This window comes from Ambystoma mexicanum, chromosome 1p (assembly GCF_040938575.1).
Source record: "Ambystoma mexicanum isolate Mex_15411 chromosome 1p, UKY_AmexF1_1, whole genome shotgun sequence".
Taxonomy (NCBI): Eukaryota; Metazoa; Chordata; class Amphibia; order Caudata; family Ambystomatidae; genus Ambystoma; species Ambystoma mexicanum.
This window is the reverse complement of record NC_090921.1, coordinates 1,456,764,244-1,456,791,428: the sequence shown is the minus strand read 5'-3', so window position 1 is coordinate 1,456,791,428 and position 27,185 is coordinate 1,456,764,244. Positions and strand designations below refer to the sequence as shown.

General features: G+C 48.9%; 1 protein-coding gene across 1 annotated transcript in view; it reads left to right on the top strand.

The window, feature by feature from the left end:
* The first annotated feature begins 20,123 nt into the window (after positions 1–20,123).
* The window catches only part of GPI (glucose-6-phosphate isomerase), a 141,354-nt gene continuing 134,292 nt past the window's right edge, over positions 20,124–27,185 (top strand). Inside the window, exon 1 of the mRNA XM_069607098.1 lies at positions 20,124–20,344. Coding sequence (XP_069463199.1) covers positions 20,226–20,344 — 119 coding nt within the window. The 5' untranslated portion in view covers positions 20,124–20,225. The remainder of the gene's footprint in view (positions 20,345–27,185) is intronic.

Sequence of the window (27,185 nt, the reverse complement as noted above, 5' to 3'; positions counted from 1 at the left end):
GTTTCATGTCTCGTGCTAGTTCCGCAACAGTGGTCTGTAGTGCAAGCACCCCGTCTTCATTGGCTCCTATCCTGGTCTCCGCCTCAGCTATCCTGGCGCCGTGTTGATCCAACTTGATGCGCAAGAAGGCCACATTGGCGTTGATGTCGTCCAGTTTCTTGTGAAATGAGGCGAAGTTCTTTGCCATAGATTCCATCATCAGCGTAAGGTCAGGCTGAGGGGGGTCTGGCAGAGGATCCATGTCATCTTGGTTCGAGGAAGAGCCCCCTGCTCGGGCCTGGGAGTCGACTTGGTGAATTTGTCCATGGCTCCAGGGACTGATCTATTCAACATTTTCAGGGGAGTATGGGCCGGAGCAAGAGGATGCAGCCCATGCAGGGAGTGGGAAAAGGGGTTTCACTGCAGCCCCCCGTCTGTAGGGGGTGGGGGGGAGGTGGAGTTCCGCCGCAACCCCCGGGGGGGCCCAGCTACGGAAGACAATCCAAGCAACCAGTGAAACCACGACGTTGAGGAGCAGATGTATGTTGTATCGTGGGGGGCAGAGGGGCTCCGGGCAATCAAGACAGGTACCAGCGGCCAAGACCAGGGCCAGTTCACGTTGAGGAAGGATCAGAAACCGGGGGGCAGTGCCGCAGGCGGATGGTTTAGTAGTGAGACTGTGGGCAAGCCGTCAGACCCCGGGTGCAGCTGGAGGGTATTAGGCCACAAAGAGAGTAGCAGTTGTGCAGGCGTGCATTTTGGTATAGGCCTTAAGGGTCTCAAGGTGTCAGCATAGCGCAGCCCAGCCGGACCAACATTGGGAGCACCGCACCCCAGCAAACGTAGGCGCAAAGTAAGATGTAGGCGCAGGCACGTCCCAGGGGTCCACATACAGCAGCAGAATGAGTCGGGAATCAAATGTTTCAGGCAATGTCAGTGATCTGCTGTGACGGCAAGCAGACTGCACCTCAATATTAGTGTTCCAACAGAGGCGCCAGGGAGGAGAGATCAAAGCGCCCCAGGTGAGCGCCAACACTGGAAGCAGCACATCGGGGCAGTGGCGCCGTACTATACTGGTTGGTCCAACCAAGGGACATGGGGCCCCCCCAGCTGCCCAGATGGATGCCGGGTAAGAGCAGGCCCGGCGCGTCTGCCCGCCCCACAAGAGCCAGCAGAGGCAGGGGCCAAAGGTCCGTGGGGCAAGGTGGCGGAGGGGGAGGTAAGGGCTGATAAGCTGGTAACCCCCTCCACCCCCCCCCCCCCGACTCCTTACCCGCAACAGCAGCAACAGTCCAGGTCACGGGGCAGGATGCAGAGGAGGGCCACGTGGAGCCGGCCGCTCCCCCACCACGGCCCAGGAGATCAGCCAGGCAGGCGGGGCGCAGAGCCCAGCAGCACCCCGCGCCAGGCGGCCCAGGCCCGCAGAGGCCACAGCAGGAGGTGCTGCACCGGCGCAATGGGACAGGCGGAGGAAAGCAGAGGTCGGCGAGCCCCACGGGGCGGATACGAGCCAGGCCGTGGGTCCCCGGCTCCCGCTGCAACCCAAGCATAGATGTAGGCACCAGAGCACAGCTCCAGGCGACGGCTCCCGACGCCGTCACACAGCAGGCCATGAGGCAGGAAGGGAGCCCGCCCATCTCGGCCCGAGGGCTATGATTTTCCCCCAAATTTCACGTGTATGTAGTCTTTGGTGTTGGCTACCGCCAGGGCAAGATGCAGATGACGGATGGTGCTGAGAACCGCCGATACTGGAGGATTGAAGGCAGCTGGGCATGGAGCTCACAGACTAAGCAGCCATTTTGCCGGCTGCTCCACAGCACCCCTCCCCACCCCCCCAATTTAAAATATTTAACCAACTACACTACACCCCAGCGAAGTTAGTCACATTTGTGGAAGGTTGCATGGGAAAATGCTTAAAATGTGATGCACCGAATGCAGATGCATAACACATGTAATGGGCTTGCCCCTCAATGGCAAGATTTTGGGGCGTGGTTGCAGACATCCTTGAGGAAATCACATCAATTCCTGCATCCCCATCCCCATTGAAATACCCATTTGGGGACATTGGTAAGGTGGCAGAGACCACTCAGAGGTTATTTAATGTCACATGTGTGGTTGCAAAACGCTGTATCTTGAAGTTCTGAAATCTGTCAATGCATCTCGTAGAGAGGATTTCCTTAAGGACTTCGATGGTGAATGAATGTGAACAACAATTTGTATTAACTGTATCACCAACCTGCCGCCCCAAAGACATCGTTGTCACCCTGAACCTTTATATATTGTGAAGTGTGCTTATCGAAACCAACATATAGTATTTGATGTGATGATCTGTTGCATCTATTGCGGCTCTGCTCCAATGTAACTCTCTATGAAAATAAAAGTTTTAAAAAAAGAGAATAGGTAACAGGCACATATCATACACAGTGCAAGTCTGGAAGAGTCATAACAGGTAGGTTACAGGTACATACCATATGCAGCGCAAGGCTGGAAGAGGCACATCAGGTGGGTTACAGGTACAAATCATATGCAGTGCAAGGCTGGAAAAGTCATATCAGGTGGATCATGTGCAGCACAAGTCTGGAAGGGTCAAATCGGGTAGGCTACAGGACTATATCATACCTATGCGAAGCAAAGCTATAAAATGGTCTAAAGGTGGTACATCACTCTTGCGAGAGAAGCTCACATGGCTTGGGGCGCAACAGGGTTATGCCGCGAGGCTGCTGGAGGTCTGGTACCTTTCTACATATTTGGTGGAATTGCCCCATACTCCAGCCCTAGTTGACAAAGATGGTTCACCTCCTACGGAGGCTGATGGGCATCTTGATTGATTGATTGATAGAGCGCTTTACACCAAGGCGCTGTACAGTGGAACAACAAGATACAGAGTAATAACAACAAATAACATTGGGAGCAAAATTACAACTTGAATCATTCAACAAAGTAGTGCAAAGAGCAATTAACTGAGAGGGGGGAGTGGATTGGGAATAGGAGTGACGAGGGGGGAGGAGAAGGATTGAATGAGTGTAAAAGGAAGGGAGAGAGAGTGTGGTGGGAGAGGGGAGAGAGGAATTAGAAGAAGAGGAGAAAACGGGGGGAGTAGAGAGGGCAGAGGGGGGGCATCAAGGTGGGGAATGGAGGAGAGATTTAAGGGAAGTGCGAAATGAGGTGAGGGTAGTGGAAGAGCGGATTGAGAGGGGGAGTGCGTTCCAGTGCAGAGGAGCAAGAAGTTGGAAGGAGCGGAACCGGGAGGAAGCGCAGGGGGAAGGAGGTACGGTGAGAAGGAAGTGGTCAGCTGAACGAAGGGAGCGAGAGGGGGAGTAGAAAGAGAGAAGGGAGTAGAGATAAGGAGGGGCAAAACCATGGAGGGATTTGTAAACAAGGCAGAGAAAGTGTAATTTTAGTTGTAGGTGGAAAGGTAGCCAGCAAAGGTGAGAGAGCGAGGAGGAGATGGAGTCACAGGAGGTAAGGAGACAAAGGGTACGAATAGCAGAGTGGTATATGGATTTAAGAGGGGCAAGCTGAGATGCAGGAAGTTCGAAGATTAGAGAGGAGCAGTAGAAGAGGCGGGAGAAGATGAGAGAGGAGATTAGGAGTTTGGTAGCGTGGAATGTGAGGGAGGGACGGATTTTGCGAATATTGTAGAGGTAGTATCGGCAGGAGGTGAGTGAAATGTGTTGCGAGAAGGTGAGAGAGAGGAGTCAAATAGAACGCCTAGATTGCGAGCATGGGTGGAGATAGGGAGATTGGAGGGAGGAAAGTGGATGAAAGGGGGAGGAGAGGAAGGGGGAAGAGCATTAGAGGGGAAGAAAAGGACTTCGGTTTTATCGGTGTTAAGAGAGAGAAAGCGAGAGGACATCCAGTTTTTGATGGCTGTGAGACAAGAGGAGAGTTTAAGGTGGAGGTCAGGTGTGAAGGAGGAGAAAGAGAGAAAGAGTTGAATATCGTCCGCATAGAAATGATGGGAGATGCCAAAGGAGGAGATAACAGGGGCAATGAGGGAAGTGTAGAGAGAGAAGAGGAAAGAACCAAGTACAGAGCCTTGAGGAACACCGTAAGTAAGAGGGAAAGAAGGAGAGGTCTGGCCTCCCCATGAAACAGCAAAGGAACGGGAGGAAAGGTAAGGAGATAGCCATTTTAGAACAGGGCCTTTGAACCCGAAGGAGGAGAGAGTGTGGAGCAGGAGTGGGTGATCAACAGTGTCAAAAGCTGCAGAGAGATCAAGGAGGATAAGGATAGAGGATTGCTTGGCATGACGAGCAGAGAGAGGTGAGAGCAGTTTCAGTGGAATGTTTGGGACGGAAGCCAGATTGGAAAGGAGGAAGGAGAGAGGAAGTAGAGACGAAGGAAGAGAGTTGAGAGTAGGCAAGGTGTTCAAGGAGTTTAGAAAGGAAAGGCAGAAGAGAGAGAGGTCTGTAGTTAGCAGTGGATCAGCAGAGAGTTTCTTAAGAATAGGAATTATCGTTGCATGTTTGAAAGCAGAGGGAAAGGTAGATGAGGAGAGACAGAAGTTGAAGAAAGTGGTAAGGTAAGGGATAAGAAGAGGGTAGATCTTAGGGATGAGACTGGAGGGGAGAGGGTCAGCGGGGACAGACGTGGGGTGGGCTTTGGATAGAAGGGAGGAGACATCAGACGCGGAAACAGATGAGAAGACAGACATAATGGAAGAGGGAGGAGAGGGGGGAGGAGGAGAGACGGAGTCAGAGAGGGAGTTCATTTTTGCCCGAGTGTGATGATTTTGGAGGAAAAGAAGTTGGCAAAGTCAGAGGGAGAAAGTGTGGAATTGGATGAAGGATCAGGAGTAGGAGGAGAGAGAAGGCGGGAAAGAGTTTGAAAAATTCGAGTATGGGAGGCTTGAGACTGAAGGTTAGAGTAGTAGGAGGATTTGGCCGTTGCGAGACAAGAGTTGTAAAGTGCGTGGTAAGAGAAGTAAGAGGTTTGATTAGAAAGCAAGGGAGTTTTGAGCCAGAGTCTCTCTAATCGCTTGAGAAGGCGCCGCATAGAGCGGAGATGGGAAGTAAGCCAGGGTTGAGAAGGTTTCCGAGTCGGGCGGAAGAGAGAAAGGGGGTAGAGTTGATCTAGGGCAGTGGAGATAGAAGATGAAAGGGAAGAGAGAGCATCATCGGGAGAGAGTAGTGCAAAGTCTTGGTGAGATGGAGGAGAAGAAGAGCAAGTGTCAGAGAAGAGGGTAGTGTCGAAATCACGCAGGTCACGACGTGAGTAGATTGGAGGGGAGGGGTTGGTATTAGAGGAGGGTGAGAGAGGAGAAAGGGAGAACGAGAGTAAGGCATGGTCTGAGAGATAAACAGGAAGAGTAGAAACAGGGGAGGAGGGATAGGAGGAGTTGAAGATGAGGTCAAGAGTTGAACCAGAGGAGTGAGTAGGGGATGAAGGAAGGGGGGAGAGGAGGTAGGAATCAAGGATGGAGAGGAGGGGAGAAGATTGGGGGGGAGAAGGAAGATGGATATTAAAGTCGCCAAGTACAGTTAGGGGAGAGGGGGAGGGAGAAATAAGTGAAAGGAGGGGATCCAGGTCTTCAAAGAAGGAGGAGAGAGGGCCAGGGGGACGATAGATGATCAGGAAGGAAATAGGGTGGGGAGAGGAGAAAGACTTGTAGAGGAATTCAAAGGAAGGGAAAGAGGGGAGAGTTGGAGATGAAGAGGAGATGTATTTGGGGTGGTACAGGAGACCGACTCCTCCACCACGGCCAAAGGGGTGGGGGGTATGGATGAAAGAGGAAGAAGAGGTCATTAAGGAAGCGGGCACAGAGGTGTTACGAGGGGGAGGTCATTAAGGATGCGGGGACAGAGGTGTTACGAGGGGGAATCCAGGTTTCAGTTAGGCAGAGGAAATGAAGGTTAAGACGAAAAAATACATCAAGGGTAGCAGCGGTTTTGTTACAGATGGATCCGTCATTCCAGAAAGCAGTGTTCATGAGGGCAGCGTGGCTGGCAGTAGGGGGGGTAGAGACGGTGAGGGCGGTGAGAAAAGGAAGGAGGGAGGCTGGGAGAGTGGGGGAGGAAAGAGGAGAGTAGAAGGGAGAGGAGGAGAGGGAAGGGAGGGCAGAGGAAGGGGTGAGGTGGAAGGGAGATATGGCGCATCGCATGGGGTTCATGGGGAGCAGGTATTGGGGATTCAAGTTGGGGAGACAAAGTGAGGATGGCGTCGAAGGAGCACTCGAGCCAGTGGTGAGAGATAGCCGGAAGGAGCCAAAAGAGTCAGAGGGTGTAGGTTCTCGAGTCTGCGGTTGGAGGAGTCCAGGTGCTTGAGGCAGAAAAATGAGGTGGTAATTCTGAATTGTTGCACGGTGATCACGAGTCCAGTGCAGAAGGATGACCAGCAGGAATCAATAGGGTCAGAGGGAGTAGGCACTCGAGGTAGTGGTTGGAGGAGAACATACCAAGTTATGGTCTGTTACAGGGTGGTCATGGGTCCAGTGCAGAGAGATGACCAGCAGGAGCCAAGAGAGTCGTAGGGAGTAGGTACTCAAAGTGATGGCTGGGGGAGACCAGGTGCCTGAGACATGAGAGAGTGGCAGTTATGGGCTGCTGCACCTGGGCGTGAGCAGACAGGCATAGGTTGGTCGGACCGCTGTGGGTGGTATCAGGGTAGACTGAAGAAAGCTACCACAGCGCAAGGGCTGTAAGCTCACTCGTTGACAAGGTGGCCTGAGGAGGAAAGAAAAGCAATGGAGAAGCAGCATACAGATCACAGCCGATGCCGGGTGAACCAAGGACTGTGGGAGCAGAGTTGGAGCTGGCTCCCTCAAGTTAATCGCTGTGGTCCCTCAAGGACTCGGAGAGCCAGTGGAGCGGAGGAATGATCAGGTGCAGGTATGGAGGGACATGGAGCCAATTCGTCCCCGTCAGAGTACAGGATGTGGGAACCAAATGAAGGCTCGGAAAGGCTGCAGTAGTGGATTAAAGATGATGAAGAAGGGCACGTCAAGATGGCGGCACCTCAGACCGCAGCCAGCCCGCCGGAGCTCAGGGAGCCGAAGGGGGAGCAGAGCAACAAGGAGCAGCTGAGGGGACACACAGAGCCACACTGTTTTCGCCCATGTATAGGAAGGGCAAGAGGCAAGTAGATTACCAATTACCACTCAGGAGGTCCTGAAGCCGGTTCCAGGTGTGGCTGCAGGTTCGCCAGGGCTCCGCATAGTGGAGAAGGGGGCCGTTGAGGAGGCGGGGCGCCTCAGAGCCACGGAGGGGACTCTCAGTGCCGCCCTGTCTCAGCCCGGACACGGGAGGTGGAGGTCCCAGGGGATCCCGATGACTGATCCAGGCACTGCCGCAGGCTTGTCAGGATTGGCGTAGTGAAGGAGTGGGCCAACAAGGAAGCGGAGGACTTCAGAGCTGCAGAGGGGACGCTCAGTGCCAGCCCGTCTCCGCCCGGATATAGGGAGGGCGGAAGACAAATGGAAGCTCCAGGAGGGCCTGACGCTGGCTTCACGAATGGCTGCAGGCTCACCAGGACCCCGTGGAGTGGAGAAGGGGGCTGGTGGATGAGCAGAGTGCACCGAAGCCGCTGAGTGGACACAAAGAGCTGACCTGATAGTGTCCGGACACAGGAAAGGCGGGGGCCAGATAAATGTCCTGAAACGTTCCGAAGCCTGCACAACGGATGGTCGCAGGCTTGGCCGGACCTCGCGTAGTGCAGAAGGGGCTCAGGAAGCAGCGATGCAGGTCCACCGGGACCCCGTGTGTGGAAGAGGAGGGTCCAGACCCCGTGTGGTGAAGAGGGGGCTCTGAGGGCCGCGTGGAGCCCAGCAGTAAACAGAGATCCCGAAGCTGGTCTGATGCTGGCTCCGTGGACGGCTGCAGCTGCACCCAGACCCCGAACCTGGAGAGGACTCCAGGGACTGTCTAGGGTGTGACGAGTCAAGTAAATAGGTCCCAGTGTGGATGCTCCAGGGGTTGCCGTTGATGCCGGGTGAGCAGTGGCCGGAGGGGATGACTGCCGCCTTGGATGTCTGACGCGGGAAGGATCACGTAGGGCCGGCCTGATGACAGAGCGGGAGGAGGCCGTCCCGAGGCTCGAGCCAATGTCGCTCAAGGCGGATCGGATTTTTGCTGGAAATGCAGTCAGAGGGGCCCCAGAAGGTAAGTAACAGGAACGGAGGAAGGTAAACCGCAGAATTGCAGTTTATACTGTTTTAATTTTAGAATGATTCAGCCTGAATTGAGGAGACGCAGGCTCAGGCAGCCATGCTCATGCGCCCCCTGGTGGTTGAAAATATGCATCCCCGTTACTCCAGAGGCTTGCCTAGTGTGCCATATAGACACTCATCAGGCTCACGCAGGTAGCGGCTCGACTGCCCTCTGAAGGTCGATTCTTATTGTAGCAAGAAAGGCCATAGCAACACTATGGAAGCCCATAAACCTTTCAACAGGAGATGACTGGATGGGCAAAATGTGGAGACTCACGATTTGTGAAAAGGTGACATATTCGCTTAACAATAGACTGAATCAGTTCTTTCACAAATGGAATTGGTTCCTTGAATATGTTAAACTTTTTAATAGGGATAATACATGCTCGCCCTAAGTACGAGCTCTGGGCATATTCAACACCTCCCAGACCATACCACTATGGACTGTGGGGCCCCTGCCACAAGAATGCTCAGGGCCAGACCGAACTGATATGGCATTGGCTAATGCAGTTTCCCCACGAAATGGAGATGATGCTCTGGATCCATTCGCTATAGTTTAGTGCCGAGTAGAGATTTTCAACGGACTGTCATGGTCTTCAATCTTACAACTGTGGTTTACATGTCAGTATCCTGGACTTGGATACACAATCACCTCCCATGGGAGTCCCTTCCGCCTTGATTCCAACATTTATCCTCACAGCCCGATCACTCGGATACTCAATGGTCCTTCGGCCTACATACCATTGCCCCCGGCTAGGCGCAGACATCCAGGCACCCTGCAGATTTATTTCTGCAAAAAAGCCCAAGTGCCTGCCCGCACCTAACATGCCCCTTTTTTCTTACCGGCAACTTCCAAACCAGCTATTCGCTAACCTTTACGGTCTTCATGTTGCACTGGTTTGTAACACTTATACATGTAGCGTTTGGATTATGTGTATGATCATAACTCATAGAAACGTGAAACTATTCACATGAGTGTTACACATCCTATTCCCACACCAGGGTGGCGAGTAAAGGACGTGGTACCGACGTGCGTGCGCGCCGCTACTATGGAAACTACAAACACAGTGTGGAATCGGGCCACGCGTAATGTAGACGGCTTGCTCTAATCCCGCACTTTGTACATCAAAGTAAGTATAGTTATCGTCTCACTTGTGCCTAGACTTGTAGCTTACGCAATTGTATCCCTCCTTACCATTTTTATATCTATACACTGTACGGTGTTTTGTAACCATTCGTATCATTTGAATCCTACCGCCGATCCATACTCGGGGAAGCGGTTAAACGAGGATACTGGCGCATGTTACTTTGATACATAATTATTTTTACTGCGTGTACGTAAGGACACTATTTATAACTTATGATCTGTTGTCCTCGCGGGAAACCGCCTTTTTATCTTTGCGGTTGCGTTTACCATTACGTGCAATGGTTTTCCTTTGAGATGTTACGAGATACATCCTCACACTGATTTATTATCTTTACCTCCACCAGAAAACACAGTAAGAACGCCAGATCTACATTTCCACTACCTGGCACATAGAGTAATTTACTCCACCGGGTAAGTGTTATACATTCTTCCCCGTTATATACAACTCTGCTTTCATGCATTGCATTGTATTTTAGCGTCACAGAAGAGAGTGACATCTTTTTCCCCACACAGGTAGAACACGAGAACATATTTTTGGTCTTTGGCCTAGTGATACAAGGTCAGTACCCTTTTAGGACTCTGAAGCTTACCCTAATTTACATAGTAGAAGAGGCAAACTAAAATAGTATGTTTATTATCCTTTAGGCCCATACCATGTTAATATTCTGAAACAAAAACATCTCCTGCCCTGAAGATGGATTTGTTGCAATCCGAAACGTGTCGGCACGATTTAACAGACAGGAGCCTTCTTGGATTATCCGTTTTAGAACCATAGTGGATTACATGATGACTGCAATAAGAAACTTAATTAATGTATAATGCAGAGACACTATGCTGTTATGTAGATGGATTCATGTGCTTGTACCCATTATCAATCTATATTTTGTTAACATTGTTGACTTGTTTGAAAGCTGTTTCTTTTGAAAATTGTTGATCACATTATTAGTGAACATAAAACCTGTTTACTGAATTGTAGTCCTTCTATACCTAATGCCATGATGAATATAATATTCACACATGGAAATGTATTATGATACTGTTACTCACTGAATACAGATGAATTTGGACACTTAACTATTTACTAATTGGGTCCATTGAGTGAGGGTACCTGAATAGGGTACCTGTATCTCGAATGGACCATCAAACTACCCTGGGACACCGAGTCCCCCAAGGAGTGCATTCTAGAGTTACCGATTGGCGACAACCGGTTGTGATTTGCTTTGGCATCAGGAAGACCCGTACAACTCCATATCACCCTCAGGTGGATGCCCAAGTGGCGAGGTTTAATCATACTCTATTGGCTATGCTGGGCCCCCTGAGGCCAGAGGAGAAGAACAGATGGAGTCAGCATGTGGGCACCATGACCCATGTGTGTACAACTGTGCGAAGAATGATGCCACAGGGTTTACACCATATTTCTTGATGTTTGGAAGGGACGTCTGGCTGCCTGTAGACCTGTTTTTTGGAGTGTCTGCAGACAGAACAGGCAAGAAGAACTACGCCAGCTATGTTAAACAGCTCAAGCGTCAACTGGAGCAATCCTATTAGCTTGCCCAGGCTGCCGCGGAGAAGGCGGCAGAAGGGAACAAATGCTGCTACGATGCCAAGGTCAGGATTCACGCTCTTCAACATGACGATTGTGTTGATCCGCACCCTGGGAAAGAGGGGATGCAACAAGCTAGGCAACAAGTGGGGGTCTCAGCCTTTCATCATAGAGCATCAGATGGCAGACCTCCCTGTCTACTGACTGCGAGAGGAAGGATAGCCAAAGAACATCAAGACCTTGCACCGGAATCACCTGCTCCCAGTCAGGGATGAGGATGAGCTGACACCAGAGGTGACAGATGATGAACCGGCCCGAAGATGATCCTTCAAAGGCTCAATCCCAGGAAGCTTCTCTAGCTACTGAGGCCGGGAGATCAGGTCAGCCGGAAGCCAGTGAAGACGCGGACGCCGAGAGTGATCAGTTTGGCATCTACCCAGACCAAGGGATGGATCGGACACTAGTGTGGGTACTACATCCATTGATCCAGATCCCACTCCTAGGGAACCTGAACCCCATCCTCAGTTTATTCTTTATGCGCTTGTTCCCAATTCAGCTCCTGTCGCCACTGCCATGCTCTACGTGCTAGAGGAACTGTTACCCATTCCTCCACTGGAAGGTAGGGTCCCTGACTTGGTGCCGAGCACTTTGCCAAGTCCAGGGGAAAACCTACCTAGGGGTCCAGGTGCTATCTGGCGTACCACCAGGGAGAGCAGACCGGTTATGAAATTAACATACTTTACACCCGGGGTACAGTGTGAGGTTCCACTCCGTTCCTCTCAGTCTTACGTCCCTCCTTCTCTAGAGCGGGTTCCTAGGAGTTCAGGAATACTGTGGGAGGTGCCTGAGATTCAAGGTACTAGGTGGCTACTGGTGGACTGTCCTAAATCATGGCTTCACAGGTTCACTGGCCAGGCCAAAGCTATCCTCAGGGCCGAAGATAGTTCAAGTGTGGGGGAGGAGGGGAGGGGGAAGCATGTAAGCCCTGGTCAGGGGATAAAAGAAAGGATTCCCCGGCACGTCAAGCCGCGCCGGGGACCCAAAATACCAAAATAAGATAATCAGTCCCTGACGCAAGCTGCGCCTGGGACCCGGAAGTATGGGAAATGTTAGAGTAAGGTACCCTTGCACATGGGCACACAAGGGTCCCTTTGCTCTAAAGAAGAAAAAAACAGTTACTGGCGCGATCGGAGCACCGGTGACAGTTAGAGAAACCCTTTAACAGGGTAAGAGGTGCTTTGCTCAGCTCTAGGGACCGCCACAGCCTGGGCCTTTATATTGGTACTCCCCTGATTAGCAGGAGGGTGCCTATAAGCATTGCTGCCCCCAGGTGGCCTCAAACTACCACATTCCCAGGCACATCTAATTACTGGCACTCCCCATAGCAGGAAAGCGTCCAATGTGTGTTTAGAGCTTCTGGGCTTAATATAAGCAAAAGGGCCACCCCCCTGTCAGGTGGCCCACCTGGACTCCCTGGGCCACAACTGGTAGACCTGGCCCAGGTTGATACGTGCTGTGGGGATCCCCACGCTGCCTCCAAGTACTGGGCTGCATCTGACATACACAGCCCAGCCCATTTAGAGACCTTGGGAACCCCCATGCTGCAAGTGAGTGCTGGGCTGCATCTTGCCAAGCAGCCCAGCCCAATTAAGACTTTGGGGCCTTCATCCCTGCCTGTTGCTGTCTGCTGCCACCTTCTGCGGTCTGCTGCCGTCACCTGCCACAGAATAGCACAGAGGAAGAAACGTTGAGAAGAGCAGCAAGGATCTTGAGACAATCCTGGCCAAACTGTCTTGCAAGTAAGGTCTTTATAAATGGTTTTAATACAGTGCAATGTATAGACTTTGTATATATTTTTTAAGACATTTTATATTTTTAAAGGACTATATGTGTGTGTTTTATTTTTTAGTAACACAGCTGCTTAGGAGAATTTAAGTTGTATATATTGTCTTGTGTTTTGCCCCTTTTTGTAAAAAAAACTCACAAAATCCTGCGGTGTACTGGGAAAGTATATACGAGAACTTAAAACAACTGTACACCAGCATTCCTTTTGTCTACCTCTCCTGCTCCAGTGCTCTAATCTTGTGTTTTCTCCTTAGCGGTATTTGGGGAAACTACCTGCCCTAACCTCTTGATCTTCCCATCAAAGTACACAAGGGTGATCTTGAATCCAGGAGAGCAGGGTTTGGAGACAGGTATGAGGCGGGTCAAGTTATAAGTTAAGGGTAAAGTTGTATGTATATTGTGTGCCCGCCTACACCTGTCCCCCCCTATAAAGTGCGTTGGAAGATCACCCCGCTCATAAAAAGACAAGCGAAGAAATAGCCATTTTACAAAAACACACTTGTGAAAAACCAGATTAAAGACACATGTTTAAATATGGTTTGGTAAAGATGTGTGTCCATAACAAAAGAAATTATTGAGTTAAATCATTTTAGGCAGTATAAGTACCGGTTCTCAGTGTGTTGAACTTGGAAGATAGCTGAACAGAGCAGGGAAGCTCAAAATAAAATACACTGACCCCAAGGGAAAAGAAACTCCAGTGTTGTGTGATCGGAAAGGGTTTGTTTACACTCGTTGAGGAATTGAGTCGTCTTGGTATTTCCATGGAGACAAGTCAATACACAGGACCTTGACATGAGACGTGCATTGGGGTTGTGAAATGGGGGGTGAGCATCTAGTGATGTCAGCATTAAGGGCAGGTGATCTGAATTAGTGCGGCGGGTGTACTTGAACTTAGGGCGATGGATCAACGGATAAGATTAGCACAAAATGGCAGAACCCAACCCATCGTTTTCACATGTTAAAGTTAGAAAAACGTGGGTCAGTTACATTGGAATATTTTTTAAGAACGATCGATGCATGCTCTAAAATACATCCCAATCGATTGGGCCAATACAATTTCTGACCGAAATACCCCTTTAAAACTGAGAGAATTGAATGTCAGCAATACCGTGTGATGATTTGAGTAAGATTACTCTTACTACAAATATAGCTTACCAGTGGGTAACTTGTAGAGGATGATACAATTGTAGAGTATTTCTCAGATAATTTTTACAAATTAATTTGTGGTTTTACTGAGTTCTTCATGCTATATTCCTCCAGCTTCTAGGTGCTGCAATAACAGGTGCTACTACAGACATGCCAACCCTCCCGATTTAGGTGGGAGACTCCCGATTTTGAACTAAAAAATATTACAAAATAGTGCTCTTTCTCACGTTCTCCCGCCTAAAATAATTCTAGCACCAATGCAGGCCTATGGGGAAATTAATTTCTCCCGAATTCGCTCGTTGAATCTCCCTCCTAGGTGCCTCAGAATGTTGGAATGTATGCTACTATTACCCTACTTTATAATACTCAGTTGATGTAACTTGGCAACATTAAAGGTTAACAGTTTTAATGGGATCTGTTGCCTGGCCGTTGCAGGGTTAATGCCAACCCCGCCCGCGAGAGAGGTGGGCTTCGCGTGACGTAATTGGGGCAGTAGGGGTTTATGGGAAAAGGTGCGTAAGCGTCAGTCAGTTTGTGGAGTTAAGCAAATAAAGTTGTGTTACAACCCTCTCCGTGTGTACGCTTCCTCCTTCACCGTAGCTAAATCAACACTGGCGACAAGGTTAGTTCCAGCGCATACGCCGGAGTCCTCCTTTCGGCGGTCCGCCGAGTTTCCTCCTCCTTCTTTGCAAAGAGAAAAAGAAAAAATAATAAAGCTGCAGCCGCCGGAGCTTTCTCGTTGACAGCCCGTAGAGCTCCTTCCTCCTCTTTGCTCGACGTGCGGTCATCAGCACGCACGTGCGACGCCCCTCTGGCACCAGCCTGTATGAGCCTCTTCATCCGCCGCACAGGAAAATGGGCACACGGAGCATGCATGTTTTCCGACCCGACACTCATCCGAGTGAGTCAGCTCCTCCTTCTACGCACCCCAAGCGATGCGAAGTCGCAGGCGGCCCGGCCGCTGCATCGGCACAGGTGCAGACTGTTCATCAGCCCCAACTGGTCTCTGGGCTGCTCACACAAATCTTCCTGCTGCACGGATCCAGCGTCCATGAACACGGCAGTCAGTCCCAGCAGCATGAGTGCCATCTGTTCAAGTTTAAACTCCCTGCCACAAGAATATCAACGTCCTGACACTGTCGCTGCCACGTTCTACGCACACACTGGTGAGTGGACCCACCAAAGCCCAGTGCCTCACATCTGCAAGCCCAACAGTGCATGCCAGTCCAGCGGCTGTTTATACCCCTACTATTTCACATACCAGAGCTCTGATACCCTACTGTCCAACGTTGAGCACTGAAGACAGTGCATGCTGCGCATTTTTCTCACCAAAGTGACGGTTGGGACTCCACCAACTCTACGAGATGAGCAACCCGGCGTCGCCCCAACCTGCCCGCGCAGCGAAATCAATACAATTACGGATGCCTCCACCTTACACAATGACGCCCCAGGCCACAAAAGGGCCCAGATGGACTGAATGGATGGAGGATTTTCAGCATTTTGTGAAAGGGTCGGGAGATGGCGACTCACCCAACATCAGAAACATTTTTCTCAACCTGGTGGGGGGCGAGATCAAGACTATCGTGAAAACAATCCCTGCAGCTGAACAGAACAACTTCACAGATCTAATCAAAGCACTGGATAAACTCCTCATAATTGAAGTAAACCGGGACTATGAAAGATACTTGTTTAACCAATGCTCACAAAAACCACATGAGACAGTAGATGAATTCATAACTCGCCTACGTGTGAAGGGGGCACATTGCCAGTTTGATGCATATTCCCTGGAAGAAGCAATAAGGCTAAGGGTCATTGAGGGCTGCCTCTCACCTGCACTCAAAAACAATTATTGAAGAAGCCTCTCACCATTCCAGAAGTGAGCGAGCTCGCCCGCATATACGAGAGGGTTGACGCCCAAGCTGCCTCCATGGGCGGTGCCAGCAATCCCAAGCAAGACGCTGCTGAGCTCATAGCAGCCATACAGCCACCTCGCCATGGTGAAAGGGGACAGCAGCCATACAGATCACCAACACCACAAGTACCGTGTCAACAGAGACAATGTTACCGCTGCGGAATGACGTTTCCACATTCTGGAGCATGCCCAGCCCTATCACAACGATGCTCCAACTGTGGGAGAGAAGGACACTTTCACTCGGTGTGCAGGGAAGGGATACCATTCCCCCCGACACAACCACAAGCGTCTGCCAGGACACCCTTTCGACCACCACCCCAGCAGTACAGACAGCCAAGGTACTACCAGCAGAACCCAGGGCGGTTTTTAAGACCCATTGACGAGCACCAAGGGTATGACTACCCACATACCCCTGAACACACAGACTAACCACGATACCTAACAGATGAATACGATAATCCGCCAGACAATTATGGCGAGGGGGGTTACTACCAAGACATTCAAATGACCCACTACAACACATACTATGTATGACCAGCATAATCAGGACGGGTTTGTCAACCTCATACTCGACAAAGAGGAGGCCAGAGAAGCTCCCAAAATTCCCATCAAGATGGAAAACAACCTATTTCAGTTCATGGTGGACTCAGGCGCCACTGTCAACATCATGGGCGAACAGGACTATGCCAAAATGGCAAACCCACCAACTCTAGAGCCGTCACATTCACGGATCTTCCAGTGGGGAGCTACCACCCCGTTGCAGATGATTGGACACTTCACACGCTGCCTCCTCCTAAACGGACGGCAGGTGGACACCATCATCCACATGATTCGCTCGCTTACAAGAAGTAGGTGCCTATTCAGTTACCACACAGCCTCCCGTTTAGGACTGATCGAAATACACGTCAAAGCCGGAGTTACCATCACGGCAACGTCAGACAAACAAAGCCAGAAGCGCCTCATAGGGGCCATCACGTGCGGGCAATCCCAGCAGTTCATCACACAGGAGAACATCACGCAAAAATTTCCAAAGATTTGTTCAGGTCTGGGAAAACTCAAAGGTCCCCCCATCGGTCTCCACATTGACCCCGCGGTAAAACCAGTACCGCAACATCCCAGAAGGGCCGGGTTCCATTTACAGGAAGCAGTATCGAAGGCACTTCAACAGCTACTCGACGATAACATCATCGAACCAGCGACAGGGCCAACACCTTGGGTATCCCCATTTGTGATCGTCCCTAAAGAAGGGGGCAAAATACGTCTATGTGTAGACATGAGGGTAGCCAACACTGCCATCCAACGTGAGAGGCACCCAGGTCCATGCATCGAGGACATGATTGTGCAGCTGAACAATGCTCAGATGTTCTCAAAACTCGACCTAATACAGGGCTACCATCAGCTGGAGCTGCACCCCGATTCCAGAGCGATCATGACTTTCGCAACGCATGATGGCCTATTGAGATACCGGAGGTTAAACTTTGGAATCTCGTCCGCCGCCGAGATTTTTCAGGAGACCATTCGCCAAATCATTAGTCCCATACAAGCTGCGCTGAATTACAGCGACGACATTCTCATTTTCGGGTCGTCAAAAGAATCTCACGACAAGGCTCTCTAGGCCACCTGTGAAGCACTACAAGCCGCTGGCCTCACGCTGAACATCGCCAAATGCTGGTTCAGCAAAGCTAAGCTCAAGTTTTTCAGCCACATTTTCTCCGGCGAGGGGATGCCAGACCCAGAAAAAGTTGACACCATCACCAACCTCAGCGAACCGCAACAGACTGCGTATGTCCGCTCCTTTCTAGGCATGGCAGGATACTGCGCAAGGTACATACCTCATTATGCTTGGACAACAGCATGTCAGCGCTCCTTCGCGGACATCCAGCACGCCCTCACGGAGGCCCATCGGCTGGCCTACTTCAATCTGTCGTGGTACACATAGGTCGTAGTAGATGCAAGTCCGGTTGGCCTCGGGGCCATCTTGGCTAGACCAACGGTGTGGATGTCAACCCCAGACACGTGGTGGCGTACGCAAGCAGAGCACTGTCTATGCCAGAAATAGCCTACTCCCAGGCAGAGAAGGAAAGTTTGGCCGCGGTATGGGCATGTGAACATTTTCACGACTTCCTGATTGGCAAGAAGTTCACCCTTATTACGGATCATCAGGCCCTCCTCTCTTTGTTCGGCAATCCTCACACCAAGATGCCTCCGAGGATTGGGCGATGGGGGATACGCCTCCAGGATTACGATTATGACATTCTTCACCAGCCTGGGGGCAAACTAAACCCTGCCGACTATTTATCACGTCACCCAGTTGGGGCCCCAGTTACACGCAAAGGGGACGTCGCATATCGCATCAAACTCGTTACCATCAGCTCTGTCGCTGGAGACGGTCGCTGCCGCATCCGCCGCAGACCCCACGACCGCCCTTGCAATCAGCCTCAGATCGACCAGCAAATGGGGAGACTGCCAGAGAGCCATGCTGGCCCACCCAGGGGGGAGAAAACAGGAAATCAAAAGATTAGCCCGAGAACACAGGGAACTCGCCGTAAAAGACAACAACATCCTGCTCAGAGGCTGCCGCATTGTCATCCCGCCCACGCTAAGGAACAAGGTGGTTCAGACCGCACATGAAGCGTACAGGGGTGCTGAAAATACCAAAAAACTACTAAGATGCCACGTGTGGTTTCCATTCCTAGATGCCATAGTCGATGAATGGGTGAAGAACTGGCACGCCTGCCAATGCACCTCGCCTGCCGAGACTCCTGCCCCGCTACAACACACCCAGCTACCCGAGTTCCCATGGGAAAGGGTAGCCATGGACTTCTACGGACCCACGGAATCTGGCGACTACCTCTTAATCCTGATCGATGAACACTCTCGAGTTCCAATATTTAAGACCGTCGCCTTCACAGCTTTCTCCCATGTAGTGTTGGTGCTAGAAGAAATACTCAGCGAGTGGGGGATTCCCAGAATAATCAAGTCTGACAATGGACCACCATTCTGTGGGCACGAGTTCGGAACACTGGCGAAGTTGCTAGGTTTCAAGCATATGAAGATCACCCCCCGCTATCCACAAGCAAATGGGATGGCAGAACGATTTATGGCATCGATCAAAAAGACTATTCAGAGAGCGAAGATCGAAGCAGTCAACACGCATCAGGCGCTATGTCGACTCCTCAGAGACTACCGAAAACCGCCACAAGATGCCACGAACAAGACGCCTGCGGAGCTCATGTTTCGCTACGAAGTATGGACCTGCATCCCACGGAACCCAACGGTCAGCGCGCCCGCTGATAGAGAGGTGCTCCAAAGAGATGCAGAAGGTAAATAAAGAGCCAAACGGGACACCGATACCAGGCGAAAAGCGACGCCAAAGGACTTACAAATAGGTGGCGAGGTTCTAGTACAGCAACCAATGATTTGCAAGACAGACCCATGGTTTGATCCAAACCCCATGCGAGTCACCGACATAAAGGGGATGATGGTCACAGCTCAAAACCAGGACAAAGCCATCACGAGGAACTGCCAGCAATTCAAACACTATGTCAAGTGAGAGGATCCTGAGGTATCAGGCAGACCCGTCACCCCAGAGCAGTGGGCTCCAAGAGATGACCTGTGGACTCCACCTGAAGGTGATCCGGGAGGGACGAGAACGAAACTGAACCACAGGACACGGCGGAGACACAAGTGTACGAAGAGAGGCCACGTCGAATAATCAAGGAACCGATGCGGTTGGTCGAGGAATGTTAAGCAGACGTTTGGACATATTTGTCCGGGGTGGTGTTGCCTGGCCATTGCAGGGTTAACGCCAACCCCGAGAGAGAGAGAGACTTCATGACATAATTGGGGGGAGTAGGGGTTTATGGGAAAAGGCACATAAGCGTCAGTCGGTTTGTGGAGTTAACCAAATAAAGTTGTTACAACCCTCTCTGTGTGTACACGTCCTCCTTCACCGTAGCTAAGTCAACAGGATCTGAATTTAGCAAGTGCAGGCTGTCCTCATTGCAGAGATCAGTGCTTTACTTGTGAGCCATCGGCCCAAAATAATGATTAAGTAGTACAGTTTTTTTAAAGAAAGCAACAAAACAGAATCGTAAACTTTCAAGACGACAACTTTGTGAGGCTAACTGGATTGGCTGTCTACGATATCTCTGCGAGCTACTGAATTGTTTTTCCTTTTTTCCGTCAAAAAAACCCACCTACCTTCAATAGGCGCTATGCTAGAATATCCCAACCTGTTCACAAAACGCAGACAGGAGAAACGTGCCCTTACTACTCCCTCAGTTCTGGGCGTATTTTTAGAGTGCTTTACTGTTTCCTCAGGACCGCAGAGCGCGCGCACGCAGGTCTCGCTCCAGCTGAGGAGAGTATAACGCGCGCACGTGTTGTCGTCACGAGTGACGTTTCCTATAATATCGCCCCATACTGCCGGCCCTTCTTCCAGTCCTGCTGGAGAGCGTAGCCCGCCTGTCATTCCGGTCTATCTGCAGTCGCCCGTCGCCCCGTCATGGCCCTTACCAGCGACCCCGCTTTCAAGAAGCTCTTAGAATGGCACAAGGCAAACGCCGCCGCCCTTAACATGCCGCAGCTCTTCCAGCAGGACCCTGAGCGGTTTTCCAAATTCAGGTGAGGGGCGGTGATAGGATAGGAAGTATATTGACAGCCGGGACTAGCAGTACGCTATCGAGTTGTAGGTAAATTAATTGAAAGCTAATAGGTTACCATTGCGGTGGAGATGAGGGTTTCCATTGGAAGCCGTGTATATGGCGGTGGGTAGGGCTGGGGTCTATTTGAAAGTGAATAGAGGGTGATAAGATATATTAATGTATCGGTATGATCTTTGAGTGGGGCATATTTGTGACGAGCAGTTTATTGTGTATTGATTTGAGGGTGATTGGGGGCTTAGTTACTGTGTGATATGTAATCTACTTTTCCAGCACTATACGCGCCCGTGCTTACAGTACAATTCAAGCAAATGTACTCCCTGCACCCAGGAACACCTGTTGCCCTTCATATACAAATCGGGGCTGTGGTGTCTCTGTAGCATGTCGTTTGGATTTGAGTCTCTGCACCTCAGTAGTGCGCCCTTGATGTTGACATTGACCTTCAACTGACCCATGACCCCGTGCAATACGAATAACGATATTGGGGCCACTCTTAAGGGCGTGCACCTTTGAGTATAGCAACTGTGTGTTTACGGCAGGTTATGCAAATCACTCCGGAGCGCCAGCCTCTTTCAGAGGTGACTTTTTTGTTTTGTTATCCTGATACATTGCTGATGGGCATACCACTTGTGTCCGGGCTCGGTCTGTCTGCCCTCCCTCCCTTGCGTCGGCCCTGCAATTGGTTACGTGCGGAGCTGCACATCATGCCACTGTCCATCGCCCTCTCGTGTTGAGGAATTTCCGCCTCCGGGTTGTGGGCTGAGGGAAGGAGATTCCCCCTCCATGTGAGTCAGGTGTGTGCGCTGAGCTGTCGCAATCGATTTGTGGCTCCTTCCAGGGGGTTCTGTTCGCGGGGCATTTCTCTCCCCCCACCCCCCCTTCTCATTGTTAAGTCACATTGTTTAACAGGCTCTGCTTGGCCATCCTTGCCTGTGCATTACCGCTGTGTAACGTTGTAAATGCTCAGTGAGGTACTTCGCTTGGGATCTATGATGCAGTTGCCCTTAACTAGTAAAGGGACCTAATTCACCTCCCCCCTCCCGACCAACCCCAGCGGATCGGTTAAAGTATTTGAAAATTCGAGATCCTGCGAATGCGTAATGCACACCGTAAAACCCGATTGCATGATCAGTTTCCTAACAGTCGTCCGCGAAACAAGTGTTGGGATTTTGCAAGAAGCTATTTTGACAGTTGCGAGTTATTGCTCTCGCACGGGGGAAGTGAGGATGCTGCAAAATCGCCGCGAAAATGTGGTAATCGGAGACTTTGTACTCCCTGCCACACGCCACAAACAACCGTGCATTTAAGATTTTGTTTTTTCACGCTGACAGGTCGTGTAGTCGTCTTGTACATGGCACACCTCTGCCGTTTTGGAGGCCTCCCTGCACGCGGCTCCGCAAGAAAACGGGGAAGCGTGAAGATTGCTAGTGGGATGGAAGGAAAAACAGACAGCAATCATCTTGTGTTGATGGTTGCAGGCCTGCGTATTGGAGACTTGAGTGCCATTGTGTTTCTAGGCGTGTAGTGTGGCAGAGGCACTTGGGTGTGTCAGGGGAACTACAGAAGATTTGATGAGCTAAAAGTCGTTTCTGGGAATTATGCGTCAACCACATTAGAGGCAGGAAAATGGGTGCCAACTTTTGATTTTCGTTACAGGTCATACATTCCCACACCAAGAGAAGACTGAGCAGTACCCATCCCCAATTCGAAAAACAATTTTAGAGCACGTTTTGCAGCGAGAATTGGAAAAAAGGCCATAGGATTTATGGCGAGGTCTAAACATAAGACTTCAGCAATAGTCGCCTAACCTGCTGAGCTGTGTTTTATGAACATTATGCTTTTGGATCTCCATAATCCTCCCTGCTTTTTCTGTGCATACCAAACAGCTTTGGCCTATTCACCACTCCACATGCAATTAAGAGTCACTTAGTAAATGAGGTGGCCTTCCTACTTTGAAGTGAGCAACGCTTTGCAAGTTGCATACTAACACTTCACTGAGCCTCAGCTCAGCAGGGGACGGGTCAAAAGCCCTGATCTGCTGAGTGATTTGAAAGCACTGAACTTGTGAAACCATCTCTATTATGGCAAGATAAAACGGATCAAGAAGCAATTCAAACCGTGACTGCACTTTCAACCAGAGAAATGATGAAGCACAGCCTCTGTATTCAACAACCCCACTGACTGATCAAAACTCTCAGCAAGATAAAGAGCCAGCCAGTGTTTTAAAAGTGCATACCACTCAATCCTTTTTTCTGTTTTCGTTTTTGGTTGCCCCCATATAAATACATGCAGAGTATCCACTGTGCAAAATGACTCCTGCCACTGTTTCAAGGAGTTCGTGGTCACCTGGCCCAGTGTACTCGGCGCCTAAATACCTGTGGGAGACCCAACCCGGTACACAGGGCACTGCATATGTAACTTCCACGAGGCACACTGTATTCTGTGTGCATTATATGATTTTTTTTTTAAAAGGGCTTTTTAGTGTTTTCTTTAGTGTATCCCATTATACGCATTCGCAAACATAGTGTGGTTGTATGGGACTAGTTGGCCTGGGTAGTCAAAAATAGCTTCCATCAATATTTATCCCCGGTGTGCGTTTTATCAGAAGGGGATGCCAAGATCGGATGGTTCGTAGTTGGGTGGTGCTCCTGGGGATGGGGCTAGGGAAGTGAACAATGGTTTTTGGTCTGGTAATTCGGTGTTTGTGGGCAGATTTGACCTGTGAGGGTTCATTGTAATAGAATAAGGTGGGAAGAGCTAATTTGAATTGGTTAGTTGGGAAGGGGTCAGGATTAAGTGAGTAGGAAGACTTTTCGATCCAGTATTGGAGCATTTAGTCTATTGCTCTTCTGGTTTCTTTTAAAGGATTCCGGGGGAGATGGATCAGATTCCTTAAATTGACTTGGGTATGGAGTTTGCATTTAGCCTCCTAGAATGAAACCACGCATGATGCCAGCCAGTGCCATCAGCAGAGACGTTTGAGTTGTGTTAACATACAGAATCTACATTGTTTCTAGCCCTGCCTTATTTTTCACCTTTTGTTCCTGCCCCACACTTCTGTCTTTGCCTGAAGGATTTAAATGCATATCCAAAAATGTCTTTGAGACAATATTTGTAATCTTAGTTTACCTACACTTTTGTATTTCTCTTTTTTTTTCAAAACTTTATTTATACATTTAGAACTTTAATGCACAAGGTGATACTTATTCACCCATAATTTCCTAAATAAATCTTTAAGAAGTAACAGAGGGGAACTGAATACAGGGAGTAAGGTGTAACAGAAGGTAAAGGAAAGAAATAAAATGAAAAAAACAAAGCAAAATAAGAAACCTAGAACACAATCAAATATTTTAAGCGTAGAGATCATTAAATGCCCCCCACATCCTCTCATATTTATCAAGCTGATCTTTTGCTTTAAAGGATATTTTCTGCCTCTTGGACAAAAGGGACAAACTCTGCAGCCAGTCATCAATGATAGGAGAGGTATCCCTTTTCCAAAATTTCAAAATCTGCTTCTTGGCTAGCAAGAGCTCTATATATCCAAAACAGTTTACTTGTAGTTAAACCAATATTTGAAGGCAGTAAACCTAACACAGCAACAAGTGGATCTCTGGGTATAGAGATCCAGAACCAACTCCATCCTCTGGAAAACACCATCCCAGAATAATTGTATTTTACCACATAACCACAACATGTGGAGTGTGGTGCCCACCTCCCTATTACAGTTCCAACAACAGTCCACATTACTCAATTTACTCATTCTCATCTTCCATGGGGACCAATATAAATAATGAGTAATTCTTTGTTGTGTATATCACAAATCTAAATCCACTTTGTATTTATCTGGACCTGCACATATGTGGCTCCAATCCATATCCAACAATGTGCAACCTAAATCTGAATCCCAATTCCCTCTACCACACTGCGATGGTAACTTAGATGCAGAGGGTGCAATCAATTCATACAGAGTAGATGCAGACAAGCGCACAGTCCTTGAGAGAACAAAAGTTGTAGGCGAGGCATGCATTGTAGCATTCGACGGCGAGAAAAGTACAACAAAAAGGTCCCGCAGAACAATATATTGACAAATTTCAGACGCTTTCAGCTAATACTTAAAGCTTAGAAACTCAAAATCAACCATATTCTGACCATCATAAACCTGTCCAATCTTCCATATACCAGCTCTCTGCCACGAGACCCATGACAAGACGGGTATTCTGTTTCACAGCATGGTTTCTCCATAAACTAGAATCTGCACACTAAGTATTTCTCCTCACAAATCTCATTACTTTTACGCCATTTCTTCACAAAGTGCTTTACAAAAGGCGGAGTGGTACCAACAGAGAGTGTCTTATCCATGAACAAAAGAACATCCGGTAGGACGGGAGAAACGGATTCCTCCTTTATTTTAATCCAACCTGCACAAGTACTGTGATCAGACATCAACCAATGATGCAACGGGCAGCGTAAATGCAGAGTGATACCGCTTTGTCGGGAAAACCAAAGCCGCCTAGCTTCACTGACTTGTAAAGAACATCTTTTGGAACTCTCGCTCTACTTCCTTCCCCCCACACACATATCCAAGGATTTATTGATGCTACCTAATACATTTTTTGAAAGTGGCAGAGGAAGCATGCTAAAAACATATAAAAATTTCGGAAGAAGGGACATCTTAACTACGTTAACCTTCCCCCCATAAGGTTAGTTTTAACTTCTCCAATCTACAGCAAAGACTGTCTACCTCTGCAACTTTGAAACGGATATTGTATGCAAGCAAGGACTACACATCCCTATTTATATAAATACCCAAATATTTAAGACCCGACCCAGCCCACATCTCCCGAACAACCCCCTATGACACGATGCTGAAATCGGATAAATCAGTATTTGCTACATTAACTTTATAATTGGAGAATGTGCCAAATTCATGCAGAGTTGCTAAAAGCTCCGGATATGAACGGTCTGGGTTCGAGATTAGGACTAAGAGGTCATCTGCATACAAAAGTACTTGGGACACATATTCCCCAAACGGAATGCCCATTATATAGGATGATGCCTAAGCATAATGGCAAGCAGTTCAATGAATAAGTCAAACAATAGCGGGCAAGCAGTTCAATGAATAAGTCAAACAATAGCGGAGATAGAGGACAACCTTGCCTAGTATAGTCTAAGAAAAACAGGCCCACAATTGATTTTAAGAAAAACCCAACTCACTGTCAAATGCTTTCTCAGCATCTATACTTATTTCTGCAAATACATCCGCAGAATTTCTCTTTAGATAGATTACATCAAGCAACTCTCGCAAATTATCACAACTATTCCTACCACTCTCAAAACCAGTTTGATTTTTGTGAACTAACTTTGGAAGCAGGCCATTTAATCTTCTGGCAAATATTTTTGCCAGAATCTTCACGTCCACATTTAAAAACGAGATGGGTCGATAATTTCCACAATGTGAAGGATTCTTACCTTGTTTAGGAATAACTGTTATTACTGCGGTCTTCATTGAATCAGTAAACTCCCCATTATGCAAAATGTCTGTAAAGTTTTACAAGAAAATGGGACAGAATATGACTAAAGGTCTTGTAGAACTCTATTGGAAAACCATCCAGGCCAGGGCATTTACCGCTGGCCAATATTTCAAATGAGCTCTCAATTTCCTCTACAGTTATTGTTGCATCCAGGCCTAATCGCTCCTGCTCATGTAGGCTCGGCATTTGAAATCCTCCAAGAAAAGTATTAATTTCCACCTCAGAAATTGTCTCATTACCTTTTGTATAAAGAGGCGTAATATTGTCTGAATTCTTCACAAATTTCTGCATTCTTCCTCTTCACCATCCCCTTTTCATCCACAATAAAGAGCGCTTGTCTATTGTTTTCTTTCTGTTGTATACGACTTGCTAATAATGCCCCTATCGTTCACCCCTTTCCCAAAAAGCCTGCCTCGAGTAAAACAAATGCCTTTCTGCCTTCTGATGAAGCTCACAATCTAAGGCTCGCTTCGCATGGGCCAAGGCCAACATATTTTCCGCACTCGGATGGTCACAGTATCGCACTTCACATGCCTTATACACATCCTCCAGACCAACCATAACCTTCTCTCGCTGACATTTTCAATATGACGCAAAACCTATTTTACTTTTGTATTTCAACCTGTATATCGCTAGGCTTTTACTGCTGACGAAATGGACCTCTTCACTTGGACTGTTCTATTTGATTGGTATGCCTTTGTAGAATACATTTTCTCCAATGTATACATGTTTACTTTGTAATCCTGGCTTTGTAGATATATATATTTTTTTTTTTGTTCAGTGCATTTTCTGGGTACACCAGCCAATTTAACACACTAAAAACATGCATATATCCCACAAAATTAAAAAAGCACAAACCTGCCTTTTGCTTCCACCCAACTACAGGGATATGTTCTGATCGGTAGCAGTAGAACCGTGCCACAGAAACAAGCATTAATATCATGTGAGCAAAATATGTGTAAAGGAACGTGTTGCAGCAGCACCAAGGTGGGAGGAGGCCTGATGTCCAGATTGCATTGAGAGGTGAACTGGTTCAAATTGGCTGAGTTGCAGAGATCCTTTGCCATACGTACGCTCTGGGTTTACAAGTAGGGCTCTCCATTGGATGAACTTGATAGGTATTCGATGGGGCTGACTTGGTGGAAGTGTCAGCGTTCTGTTACTGGGTCCATTTTATTATATGCGTTTCTTTGATGCCTGAAATGCAAGTTAACTTGCCCAAACTACATTGCCAGCCACTCGCAAAAGGCAATCGCAGGCAACACCCGTGGA